We start from the raw sequence: 14,583 nt of genomic DNA, 5'->3' as shown, positions 1-14,583 counted from the left end.
AAATAGACGGGAAGTCAAGTCTGAGTCAACAAATTTACAACAGCATGTATTATTGGTTGTTTAAGTGGTATTTGACAAACAGGACAAGCACAAACATACGTCAGAGTATTTATTGGATTACAACATACACAAGTACTTTAACAGCTGAGTGAAGTAGAAAATATCATTCCAGAAGACAGCATGTAGAAGTATCAAGTAGGTCATAAAACCAGTTCAGTGACAGTACGTGGGAACCAGACATGGCAAAAGTTTACTGATCTGAGTCACCCTCATCACTAAGACCGGCACTTTTAGGATCACTGTTGCTACTGTTCTCTTCTTCATATCCTGTATGTCCATGGTTGCATCCATGACGGTCAGTTTTCGGTGTACTCTCTGAAATCATAAGGGTGAAATCGATATAATTAATTTTTTTTGTTTTACGAGGATTACAAACAACCATTGACTACGTGTTGTTCTCCTCACATGTAACACATAAATACATAATATGACAATTATATATGAACATCAATTTCCACAAACATCCACTGTTCATACGAAGGCACACCTACTTATGACACAAAATCCACACTTTCATACACACACATCGTCATATAAATACACTAAACGAGCGAGAGAGAGAGCGAGAGAGAGAGAGAGAGAGGGTTCTAAAATCGTACAGATTACGAAATGTAATTGTTTTTGGCCTCTTGACAAATTAGCAGAACCATTTATCAAAATGCTACAAAGTTGTTGGGGCATCAGATAAATAATAAGTGTTGGGTCGACATTTGGAGCCAGGATATCAAATGTTAAATCTCTGTTGCAAGTTTGGCAGGTTGGTTTTACAGAGTTTAATGTCCTATCAACAAGCAAGGTTATCTAAGGACGTGATGTTCAAAAGTCTATCATCATAAAGTGTATACACCTCACTTACAAAATAGAATACAACAGACATCCTTTCCATATGTGTTCAATATTTTTATAATGTTTTTGCGATCAATGTGGAAAAAATACACGGCATTAATAAGACTAAACCAGGTTCAACTTCTAAGAAAGGTTTCCATCTTTTTAAACGTATTTTGTAGGGAAAGCATCAACATTTAATATCAACTTTCTAAAAATACATTTCAACACAAATATGACAATATATGGTAAAATCATGTTTATATATCACTAGAACACAAGACGTACCTTTAACCTTTTATTCATGGATGTATGCACCCTCGAATGATGGTAAGAAAGTAAACCATCATTCTGCTAGGAGACGAGGTAGAACCCAGAGAGGAAAAGCTCAGCTCCAATGCAAAATACCCGATAAATTATATCGAACGGAAGTCAGAAAGTGATTATAATATACCTGCGAAGTTCAAAAGCAGGAACGGGTAATGAGCATTACATTTTCAATGAGAAAGTCTATGATTATACATTATATAACAATCTATAAAATCAAGAATAAAATGGGAGTCTACAAAGGAAATATATTAGTTACTGTCAATAGAGTGAGAATGCAAACATGCAAATTAATGTTTCAATAAAAACGCCGAATTGTTAATCAAGCAATGAAAAATTTCTAACCATAGAACGTGAAGCTGAGTGTAAACAAACAAATAAACAACGTGTAATTCAGACAACCTTATATAAATATAAGGTTGCATGACTAAGTCAGTCAAATTAAATATCCCTTTATAACGGCAAGACGCATGAATCAATCTGTATGAAATCATTTTGTTACAGGGCTTGAATTTAATGATAAATGACATTTAAGAAAATATTTCTGAGTAAAAATTAGTTAATGGTTGAATATGAATTCATGTTATATTCCAAACACATAAATCATGTCGATGATATAACATCTTATTTCAAAGCAAATGTGTTTCTCGTGGCAATATCAGATAGTCATGTCCTGGATACAGGAGATTTGTCTGCAAAAGCAAATTTATAATTTTAGCTATCCATGTAAAAAACACATACAAATGATCACCTAAATTCTAGCCCGGCGATTCAATGAAAGCAAGCCATATGAAATAATATTACCCATCACCATAATTATAAGTACAGTAGTCAAATAAAGTGGAAAGCGCATGCAGATCATTGTGTGTACGTTTTACTTTAAAAAGTCAGCATCAAATATAAACACTTTATCGTTTTAAACGCATACAAATAGAGAGCAAGGGTATTTGACCGTAACAAACATGAACTAACTAGAACGTAATTTTATAATCTATAAAAGAAAAATCACAACGTGCATATGACAATACTTACGATTGCGGAGACAGAAACGTGCGACTTGTTGACAAAGATGCGACTTACATTAAACGTCTGTTAGAACTAACCTGTGGGTGGCGCAGTAGTTGTTGTTGGAGGTGGAAGAACTGAAACAATTCATGTACAATTTACAATTACAAAATCTTTATTGCCTGTTTGTTTGTTACGGGATTTCGGGCATTTGGCGACAATATCAAAATAGGGCTAAAATGGATTTATAATAGTCATCATAACGAAATCTCATACTATGGACAGCTTATATGTCACCATCCTGGATACTCCAGGTGTTCCGCTCATTTTCGCTCTCTGCAACCCTAGATTATACCAATGCCATATTGAAGGCACTCGGCTAACTATTTGATTGGTCTCGGGTAACAAAAACCTAAACAATCGCTTTGCAAATATTTGTCCTTTGAATATTACCGAGGAGCGACACCCGACTTCAAGCAAGTCAAATTTACCGTTAGTCGACTGCGAGATGCTGTTGATGTACATCAAAGGATCAAACTAGTCTTCTTGTCTCACCCGCAATTTGGTGCATATTGAGACCTTGTGTTACCCACAATTTGGTGCATATTGAGACTTCCATTTTGTCGTGACATATTCCAGGGGTGCAGAGAACGTAAGTGAGCGTACCGACGGTTACCTCAAACTACCATTGGAAACATCACACAAATACGTATAGGAGGGATGAATAACATTGAGTTGTGTATATGCATAACGCTTGTTATGCCATTGTGCCGAGAATCAGTACATTTGCGCCATTATGACGAATGTACTGTGTATGTATTGACGCAATTAACAAATATTAATTGAAATCACATGAAAATAAAACGGATTAGTACAGTTCTTATATCAAGATAACAAAAGTAAAAGTAAAATAAAATAAAACGGATTAGTACAGTTCTTATATCAAGATAACAAAAGTAAAATAAAAATACAGTATTTAATTCATAACTGAAGCAAGAAGAAAACATGATATACAGTTGACTTTATTTACCTGGAAGTACCAAAGAAATATCAAATAAGACTGGTAATGATCTGTGACAATTTCTTTATTTACAAAAGCATTTTTTCATGCTTTTATTCATTTCCGTTACAGTATAAACTCAGCACATCATTTCATTTTTTCTAGCAAACTAAAACGCCCTCAAAATATAATTTACATCAGTACTTACTCGCTCTGTAAGTTAACACAAATCCTCCATACGAATCCGAATCGTCCCCCTCGAAGTCAAGCTGAACCTGGTTATTTGCTATGGTGTGGGTCTCTTGGACCCAAATATTACGTCTACACACCAGTAATTCCGGGCTGTCCCTTTGGCCGGCTAAGCATGTAAAAGGTATCACTTATTGGAAAAGATAGTACTTAGTATACTCCAACATAATAATGTAGATGAAAAACAGTACGCTTCATGTAACCTATAAATTCATTTTCCTTGATATGGTCGTGATGAGAGAAATATTTTTCCTTTATCATTATCAAAGCAAAGCCCTGCTGTGGATTTCCGCACAAAAACGTCCGATTATTTCCTCCCCTTTTTGAAACATTTTCCATTTCTCCCAACTGATACATTTTGATATGTTTTTTATCCACTCCCAATAACACTGATCAAGAAAAAAGTCTGTTACAATATGAGACAAATTTTATCAAAAACTGTTATAAGATATTTACGTTTCTTTGGATATAATAAATATATGTATATGTTTATCAGAATAAAAAGTAAATTTCCCGTACAGTACATATCCAGTTGGTATTCGAAGACTGAAAAAGAGATCTAATGCGTATTTACAATAGTCATAAATTAGAAAGGCACAATGACATGATGAACTGGTCAACTTGAAAAGGGGTGTGACTTCAGTACAACCTCCGGTCCCTCTACCTCTTTCTCCAACTCTTCAGATCCACTAGCCACCCCAGTCTTTTAAATGTCTTGCATATAACGTTTTGATTTTAATATAATAGTACATGTAGATGCAAGACTACTTTTCATACTGTATATGTATAGCATTGTGTAATGCTGTACTATCATACCATGGTCTTGTGTTGTTTTGTAAATACTGCATATGTTATGTTTTTCTCCAATGTGTTTTAAAACACAATCAACAATAAAGAAGTTTTAGTCTGAATCTGAATCTAGGCATAATCGGATGCTTACAACAAAAATAGAAGGAACTAGAAAAAACATTTAAAACATACAAGTAAACCCACTCTAGCTATATTGAAATGAAGGTTTACGCAATACCTAATCTAAGATGATCAATTGTCCATAATATACTGTTCCCGTTCGCAATTCAAATCACGTCGATATAAACAGAGAACCAATTTAATTGTGTTTGCATTTCTTGTAAATCCGTGGATATCAATCACCGCTTTAACAGTTTTCGCACATTGTCAAATTTTGTGATAATTGCAAGAGTTGTCCTATCAATACTTACGCAGATAAACAACGAGTCTGTCATAGTTACAGATGTCCGGCGAGTCCCCCACCTCAATGTCAATCATTGAAAATGTCAGTTCAAGAGTAGCAGACTCTGGTGCTGAGATGGTCCAACTACATTGCTCGGACCTGATAAATAAAGATGTGATTGAAAACATGTTTTACAACAGCACCGATCCTTAGCGGTGTGTTGTGTGCATAACAGTGATAGCTGAAATAACGCAATAACTATTCTGTATTAAACAGTAAGTGGTCTCCCTTTGTGAAGATAAAACATTCCTTCACATACGTAACTGCAATGACACAATAACGAGTCTTCAAGAAATAGAGAGTGATTTCCCTTTATATGAATGTTCATTTTGGAAGCGTTATTGTTTCGTCAGAAGACGTGAGAAAAACTTAAATAATCAAAGTGATAATAATTCGAGGTTCTTCTAAACTACTTTATCACAACCTAGGTCGTAAGTGGTCTCAAAGCGATTCACATGATATTAACCGTGGTTATAGGGCCTTTGCAACCAGCCAATATCTTTCTCAACTCCCTGTGAAACAACCGGTACTGCCATTAAGGCGTTCACAGCTAGCTTTCAACAATTCCAACACTGCCAAACCACTTACTTATTTACACTTGAGTAGACTGGAACAAGCGGAGTAAAGTAACTTGCACAGTGCCGTGCTGTGACTCAGACCCCCAACCCCTGGGTCAGGAACCCGCGTCCTACCACTAGACAACTACTACTTACGTTGGATACAGGCCAGGGAATGAGGGAGACGTCAAAAGCTGTGAATCAGCAGTAGCTATTAGGGTCTGATTCACGCACGATACAGCTCCGGCTGGAAATATTTACAAAAATTGGATATCACTTTCTCATTCGTATACATTTTAAAATTGCAAAAAAACGATTTTCAACTCATTATTTGTCTGTTTTATGTTTGTTTACTAATAAAAAGCTCTCAAAATCGTAATCATGATATCACCGACGTATGATTTTATAGATAATTTTATAGATAATTTTCTTAAATCCGGCAAACCTAAATCCAGCAAAAAGGTTTTTGTTAAAAACAACTGAGCATGTTAGCAACTATTTAAATTCAACGAAACTTACATCTGTCTGATCCTGCAATGAAAAAAGTTTCGAAAGTCTGTCGAGTTGTCTGCGCAACGGTTCCTGTTTCAAACGTCACAAGGATGTTTGGTGTGTCTACACTGGCTACATTCTGTGACGATCCTACACCAGTATGATTGACCAACACATTAGGGTCAGATGTGGTTGTTCCTACAACATTCCATGTGAACAAGCATTTACATTTAATAGTATGATAATGGTTCAGTATAAATCGAACTGTTCTTTATATGTGGTCCTGTTAATAGTACGTGAACGCATGGTCGGCTTAAGGACTTTAATGGACTTAAATATCTGGAGAAAATACACTTCTCCAACAAGCACTATAACTTTCCTCACTCTCAACTCATTGGATAAAAACTGCTCAAAGGTGGACGACTTTTTTGGCTATCACTAGTTGGTAACATTCTAGACGTTATTTCATTGGTCAATCTTCTAACTATGAGGTCAAGTAACAATGCATTTTGACCTCAACTTCCTCTGCAAATTATGTCATAAGTTTCTTTCACGGAATTTAAAACATCCTTCTTCTCCATATTGAACTTAGAAAATGACACTCATTAAAGATATTTGTGATACAATATGACCACTGCTTAAAACCATCTTGAATCAACAAAAACAGTCGCAAAAAATAAATCGGTACATCACCTGCATAGACATTGAGAAGGTCATCAATACCCAGGTTGATATTCGTGATCTGGTAGGCAATGGTACTCTCGTTATTGACAGCCCTAAGCGTCCAGGAGCAACTTAAACCACTGTAAAATAAACACAAGAGCTACAATACCCTACCAGGCGGCTGCCAGCATATTCTTGATATTGTATACATGTAAATGTTTAAATTCGTGGGCGTAAATTTCCATATCTATCACAATGAACATCAATGATACAACTGACACAGGGCAGAACCCTGTTGCATAACGGCAGCAAGATGTTTAATTTCACGGGTGTAAAATTTCATAGCTATTATACATAAACACGAGGAATAAAATTGGAAGCAGGGAATAACCCTGGCGTATACAAGTCACCATATATAAACTGATGATTAGGATTTTTGTCATTTAAATTATTGTTAACCGTTCGTACACTCTTAAGTTGTTTCTACAATTCATGGTGCCAGACTCTTTCCGGTATTTGAAATATGTTCCCTAGTTATTTTATGTAGCTATTAGTTTGATGATGGTTTCGGCATCATTTCGGCCAATTTATAAAAGTATTTACATGATTTGGCTAACCACAGCACCCTATGTTTGACCATTTTACTTACTTCTCAAAACCTGTATCGCTTTCTTTGAAGAAACGCTTCACTTGGAAGTCTTCTAGTGCTGTGTCAATAGGGACGCATGTCCCCTGTGCGTCCACTGGTATGAAAACAAATAATACAGTTATTTTTCCATCATGTGCCTATTATCGTAACTGTTAAAAAAAACTTCACTCGCGGGGTAAAATACAACTTCAATCAGCTGAAAGTCCTTCACAACTTAGGGTAGCACGTTCTTACCATCACTCAATATGATCACTGTCAAAACATCTAAAAACCGCAATATCTATACCTTCCTCATTTTTAACATTTTCATCAGTGAAATATAAAAAAATATCAGTGTGACAATGTGTAAGGGAAAATATGACTGTGACAATGTGTAAGGAACAATAAACCAGTCTTCTCAATCGTGAAAAATATTTAGTTTTCAACGGGAAACCATTACACTTGTATCTATCCTCTATGCATCTACTTTCGTTCAACCCTGGAATAGAGCATGATCAAAACGAACGCACCCGCTTAGCTATTTGATAGGTTTCAAGTTAAAAACCTGACCAATCCGGTGCAGAGTATCGAAGATAGGTGCTAGGGTGCTTTCGCTGCAATTTGATATAGATAGGGCGCTTCACAACTGTTGCAAAATAATAACATATACTCACCGTTACCTAGGAGCATGCTGGACAAAATCATCAGACCAACTAGTCGCATCTCCATCATGTCTGTAAAATAGAAAAGAAAAAAACCCGGAAACGTAAAACGAAGATCCCAATACGGATTAAAACAAATGTAAATAAAACAACAACCATTCTTAACCCTCCTTTAAAATACATTATGTGTGATAACCACAGTAAAAACGTACAGACAAGGCAACTTTCCGAGCGCCTGGTTTTGCCTGCCATCTTGTCCCTGTTCTTAATTAGATCTGGTGATAAATATTTGAAAGATAGACCCAAAGCCGAATGCTTATTGAAAGGTCTCTATCGTGCTTTGGGCAAATATGTTTATATTGTTGTTTCGTTTAATATCAATTACATGAAAACACACTAGCATACCTTACATTGCCCGTTTATCCCGTACATGTATTTTACATACGGCTTTTAAAAGGCACTTCATTTTCTTCTCCATCATAGAAACCGAATATTTTACATGGTAAGTCAAAAACCATTATTTAAGCCTATAACAGTTATCTTGCCACTACAACACGTTTATGATATTTCACCCGTCATTAAAAACGTTTATGGTGCAGATCCATATGGACTGTACAATAATGTTCATATTTTTCCTGGTGTGAGAGAAAAATACACGCTTGTTGTTTTAATTGGGGTTTTATTTTTGCCCAGGTCATGCGTAAAATACATTTTGTCAAATTGACACATGGATTTGTTTTTAATTTTTAATTTTTATATGTAATGTCTCACTGTTATTTTTTCATAACACGATGAGAAATGACTCACTAGGGTAATAGGTAAATGAAACTGTGGTATGGATCAAATAGCAAAATTGATGTTTTCTGCCGTTCAGTCTGGTAGCCTGTTAAATAAATCCTCCCCCAGAAAACGCCTGTACAGTTGTCACTGCTGCGTCCCTATCAACACTTGAAATCTCTATCCATTACCAAACTTTAAATAGCCCTACGAAAGTCTGCAGTAGTTATTTTTGTGACGCATGTTTTCCATTCAAGCTTACATGTACAATGTACATGTTTTACGGAGAAAATTCAGTTACGAAGTCACCAACTTTCGCGATTCGGGTAGGCTTATTTTTACGAGTTGCCTCCCTTGCCCTTATCACCTAGAGAGCTTGTTCGGTAATGCGGAACAACCGGTTCGTCTGTTTTAGAATGTAACATTTTCGGGTATATGCAGGCCTTGCAAGGCTTTTTCAACGCTCGCCTTAAAGCACCATCAGATTACTAGGTCCGACCTTATTTCATAAACGAACAACTGTGGTCCCACCGATTCAACCGTTTGGATAGCAATAAACGAAAACGGCCCAAGCTACAAGGGACTTGGTTAGCGTTTTATTAGGTTTAACGAAGTCAATGAAAACCAGTAACACACGCCGGCCTCGATTCGAAGCGCACACGCAATTAATTGCATTTAAAGAAACTCAATTCCCACAACGACCCGGACTTCGTTGGTTGTCGCAAGAGATAACATCCCCGCTATGACCAGAACTACCTAGATTGTTAAAGCCTCCTCTGGTTGTCAGAGCAGACAGCATCCCCGGAATGAAAGGGGCGATCTCTGGTTGTTAAAGCAACCAACATCCGAGTTATGATACGGGCTTTGCCAGGCTGTCACATCCCCGCTGTGACCTGCATGGGGCTTCTCTGGTTGTCGCAAGAGATAACATCCCCGCTATGACCGGTACTCCCGAGATTTTCAACGCGTCCTCTGCTTGTCAGAGCAGACAGCTTCCTCGGAATGATAAGGGCCTAGCTGTGTGTCACAGCAGACAACATCCGTGTTATGATACGGGCCTTGTCTGAATATCACAGCAGACAACATCCTTGGTCTGATATACGGGCTTTGTCTGGATATCACAGCAGACAACATCCCTGTTATGATACGGGCCTTGTCTGAATGTCACAGCATACAACATACTGGGTCTGATATACGGGCCTTGTCTAGATGTCACAGCAGACAACGCCCTTGTTATGATACGGGCCTTGTCTGCTTGTCACAGCAGACAACACCCCTGGTCTGATATACGGGCCTTGTCTGGATGTCACAGCAGACAACATCCCTGTTATGATACGGGCTTGTCTGGTTGTCACAGCAGACAACACCCCTGGTCTGATATACGGGCCTTGTCTTTATGTCACAGCAGACAACATCCCTGTTATGATACGGGCCTTGTCTGGATGTCACAGCAGACAACACCCCTGTTATGATACGGGCCTTGTCTGGTTGTCACAGCAGACAACACCCCTGGTCTGATATACTGGCCTTGTCTGGATGTCACAGCAGACAACATCCCTGTTATGATACGGGCCTTGTCTGGATGTCACAGCAGACAACACCCCTGGTCTGATTTACGGGCCTTGTCTGGATGTTACAGCAGACAACGCCCTTGTTATGATACGGGCCTTGTCTGGTTGTCACAGTAGACAACACCCCTGGTCTGATATACGGGCCTTGTCTGGGTGTCACAGCAGACAACACCCCTGGTCTGATATACTGGCCTTGTCTGGATGTCACAGCAGACAACGCCCTTGTTATGATACGGGCCTTTTCTGGTTGTCACAGCAGACAACACCCCTGGTCTGATGTACTGGCCTTGTCTGGATGTCACAGAAGACAACGCCCTTGTTATGATACGGGCCTTGTCTGGTTGTCACAGCAGACAACACTCCTGGTCTGATATACGGGCCTTGTCTGGGTGTCACAGCAGACAACATCCCTGTTATGATACTGGCCTTGTCTGGATGTCAAAGCAGACAACATCCCTGTTATGATATACTGGCCTTGTCTGGGTGTCACAGCAGACAACATCCCTGTTATGATTTACGGGCCTTGTCTTTATAATAGTATACAGGGAAAAACTAACTACAGTAACAAGGCAGTTATCATAAAATTTGTTTTCTTTTACTTTATACATCAGGACTTCAGGCAAGTCAGTGTTATAAGACACCCATCTTTATAAGTAACTGATACTATCACTGGGCTACAAGAGGACGATAACACGTTTCCTGAACAAGGTCACGGGTAATTACTCCTATTAGAGATCACTAGCTCAACGGTCACGATGTTTAAACACGAGGACCAACTTGTTGTAAATGTTGCTATTTGATTCGTGTTATAGCCGGAGTATATCATTTATATTATTTCCAACGTATTGTATGATACACTATATCTTCTAATATATTTGGACAAAATCCCCCGAAACATGTTACTAATCGCAGGGAAATTCTGCGGGAAGATACATTTTCTTTTTATCCAATTTCCATACTCGATACTCCAGAGGTTACGCTCACTTACGTACGCTCTGCAGCGAGCGTAGTTGCAAGGCGTTTAACGCCCTATCAACAGCTACTAAATGATAATATAGCTGCATGTGCGTGACCAATTGTCTATATAGACGATGCTGATTTATTTAAATCACATACAGACATGGATATTTTCCCAAAAAGTTTCGGATATATCAATTATAATAAAAAATGTCAAACAATACCTGGCATTTAATTATCATCTAATTTTATAAGTTATTCGGGTAACCAATAAACTGATTGCTGTTTTAGTAACCCATCTATGCATTTTTAAATCACACAGGTAGGACGATGACACATCAACAGGCCGAGATATAACGGCTTGAACAAATCCGTGCAGAAATTAAAAATGTCAAGTGAAAAACTTATTTTTTTATGTTCAAATTTTCGAGTTTACTTCCATGGAAATGTCCCGGACAAGATATTCACCTTGTGTTATAAGACGCGCAGGTTGTGAACTGGATTTAATGTTCATACTTTCAAAAGGGGCGTAGCTACAACTGTAGCCCTCGTTCGGAGTACTAGTGGATTCATTTGGAAATGAGTCCAGACCAGGACCTTATTTAGTAGGGGGACATTTGGTGCAACAATCAGTGTTTTCTCTGTATACACTGTAAAGATTACATAACAATGAGGGAAAATAAAATGTCCACTACTACCTACAAATGTACCTAACCTATTTTTAGCCTAAACGGTGAACACGACTGTAATATTGTGTGGTCTGACAAACGCTTTCAGTCTTGCATCTAGCACAGGGTGACTAATTCGGCAATGAATATTGATGAACGAGATGGTTTCCATGGAAGCACTCGACAGTTCGATTACGTGCACAAACACCTGTTCCCCATCGACAAGCACGGTGTCCCGGACAGACCTGTTAGCTTAAGTTGTATCAAATAACAAGATAGTGGCAGTATATGTGTTTAATAGAAATAAAATATGAAACTTTGGAGCGACGCTGAATTGTTAGCACGGATCTTCAGATCGATATAAATATCTCACGTGTGAAAAAACGTCATATCTAAGTTGATACCATCTATCTATACGCTTCAGAAATTTGCCAAGTGTTAGCATTGTTCTGGTTTTCAGATAACATTACTTGCATGAACGTAGTCAGGAAGGTTTGTACTTTGTAAAACGTTTTTCAAATACATATAAATAGAGCGAAGAAATAACTTGCGTTTACGCTATAACTGTGTTTGTTTGAAATAAATCAAAGATATTTGGCTGGGTATTGTAAAACGAGGTACTTAAAGGTACTTAAGCCGACGACGGGGACACGGAAATATCTTGTAATAGTAAAATAAAAGTTAGTTTAGACTCAACGGTCTAGGCTAGGTAACAGGAAACCCCGAGAGTACACTCTTTTGTTATACTGGTCATGTGTAAGGCAATTGACGAGCTAAGGCATTACAAACGTGTATACACATTTGAATGCAGTACATACGATCTATTACATAATAAACCACCGCATACTACGACGGATAACTATACCGTTTTCGTGGTTTTGTTATACATGATCATGAGTTGTCAAATGTTATAGAGCAATTATCGCAAAAATAACTAAACGATTTATATACCGCCATACAGATAGCGGCGTTTTCTTTTCGTTTCGTTTCTTTCTTCTTCATCCTTGTAAACTTGTATACCAAGAGAAGAATAGGTCTTTTTGTGTTAGCTGGGAATGTAAACTCGAGTATTTGAGTTCCGGAGACAGTCATACAAACAAACATTTCTGCTATTTTTTCGTAATGTACCCTATAGCGTCCAACGTTATCTACGTTACATATGCATATAATTATATATCTATCTACATGGAATTGGAATTTTCACAGTGCATTTATTTGTTGACTCGGGGGGAAAAAATGAAAATTTATTACTTAGCCTCATCATTTTTTTTAAAATTGATATACAGAGAGTGGGACGTCTTACATTAACTTTTATAATTCACATGTTCATGGAAATTTAGTTATTTTAGTTAGATTGTCACTTGTGAATGCAAACTAACAATACATCAGAGACATATCACTATCAGTTGTGATTTTGTAATACATTAGGCCTAGAGCGACTGTAAAGATTTTAAACAAAAAGTACACGTACCCTAGACCACGGACTTAGATACAGTGTAGCAGTCTAAACCATATATATGCATCATATCATACACATGCGTGCACAATACCCTGAAGAACACACTACTTAGTGAACTAAAGGAGAGGATAGAACCTATGTATGGGACTGTACAGGATGGTCAGGATGGGATATTTGTTATTTTCTTGCACATCTTAGCTCCGGAAAGCTGTACGTAGGCCCAGAGACTAATACACAATCTTACACAATTGCCAGGCACACACTGTCATCCTAATGAGAGCCTGGCGGAAATTCGTTAAGTGACTTATTTTGTTCTTTCTGATTTATACCGTTAATACCATCACCTAACAGTAACACGTCATTATTGCATTATCGTGTGTGTAGGCCGACTACTTTCGATTTCACCCGACCTTTCCCGAACACGTTAAACAAACCATGTATTATGTAATGCATCTGATCGTCATCTGATCGTCGAAGAATGCACGTTTGATCCCATATCAGTAGACAAATGCAGCAAATGTATGTGTTTGTATGCGAGTGTATGTAAACACGTACACCGGCCGACAAGAGAAGTGACTCAGTTCCCGCTCTGTCTGATGATAATTCTCATGACCTGGAGGCTAGACATAAATCATCAAGAATATTTCAATGTTTTTGAACAGATACACACATTCTATTTAAAACATGTTCAGTACCAATCACTATACATGCAGTTCTCTTTAAAATTATACATGTAGCATGGTTTACTTACCGGTAGTATCTGTGGGAAATCCGCCAAAATGTAAACAACAGCACCTTCCGTACCGATTCAAAACACGTGCTTTCGGTTATCCGCTGCTAGTATGTATTTCTAAAAATATGAAGACACGTAGACGTAAGTTAATGTCTGTGTATAAAACGTATAAACAGCAAAATCAACAGATCGGACGTTCAAATAACCTAATGTTGTGGCACAACAAAAGTGATGCATCAATGAGCATCGCGGTTAGGGAGTGTCTAAATCTTGGAGCGAAACCCGGAATAGAAAATTCCGGCCAAACCTAGACCATACATACATGTAGCGTATGGTCTGTGTAATAGAAAAACAAACAAACAGAATCATATGATAAATAGATATTACGTAAGGAAATAAAACACTCACCGCAATGTTGTGGCTTTAAAGTTGTATATCTTAGCGACTGTTGTGTATATATGTAGTTATATATGCTTTACGTTCGTCTGCAGGGTTGGACACGCATCAATTAAAGCTAGTGACGTGCTAGCTGCAGGGCTTGACGGTGTAACATACCGACCCTCTTTTGTTTATCGTACACGAAGACACTTATGACGGGAAATCATTCTCTTTATCGAGTGGTATTGGTAAAGGTCACTCAACACTAGACAACATTTTTATTTTACACGTTTTGACAACGTTATATTTATCCTCCGGTA

General features: G+C 37.8%; 1 protein-coding gene across 1 annotated transcript; it reads right to left on the bottom strand.

The window, feature by feature from the left end:
• Positions 1-92: 92 nt before the first annotated feature.
• Positions 93-14,196, bottom strand: LOC110457061 (cubilin-like). The gene is made up of 10 exons (XM_021508158.1): positions 13,904-14,196; positions 7,733-7,792; positions 7,080-7,173; positions 6,461-6,570; positions 5,795-5,965; positions 5,432-5,522; positions 4,687-4,817; positions 3,426-3,575; positions 2,316-2,354; positions 93-375 (listed from the first exon to the last, which is right to left on the bottom strand). Exons 2-10 carry the CDS (start codon positions 7,788-7,790, stop codon positions 251-253), a joined length of 969 nt encoding a protein of 322 aa, XP_021363833.1. The 5' UTR covers positions 7,791-7,792; positions 13,904-14,196; the 3' UTR covers positions 93-250.
• Positions 14,197-14,583: the final 387 nt, after the last annotated feature.

The sequence above is a fragment of the Mizuhopecten yessoensis genome, unplaced genomic scaffold (assembly GCF_002113885.1).
Source record: "Mizuhopecten yessoensis strain PY_sf001 unplaced genomic scaffold, ASM211388v2 scaffold9023, whole genome shotgun sequence".
NCBI lineage: Eukaryota > Metazoa > Mollusca > Bivalvia > Pectinida > Pectinidae > Mizuhopecten > Mizuhopecten yessoensis.
The sequence above is the reverse complement of the archived record's forward strand: the minus strand, read 5'-3'. Positions and strand labels throughout refer to the sequence as shown.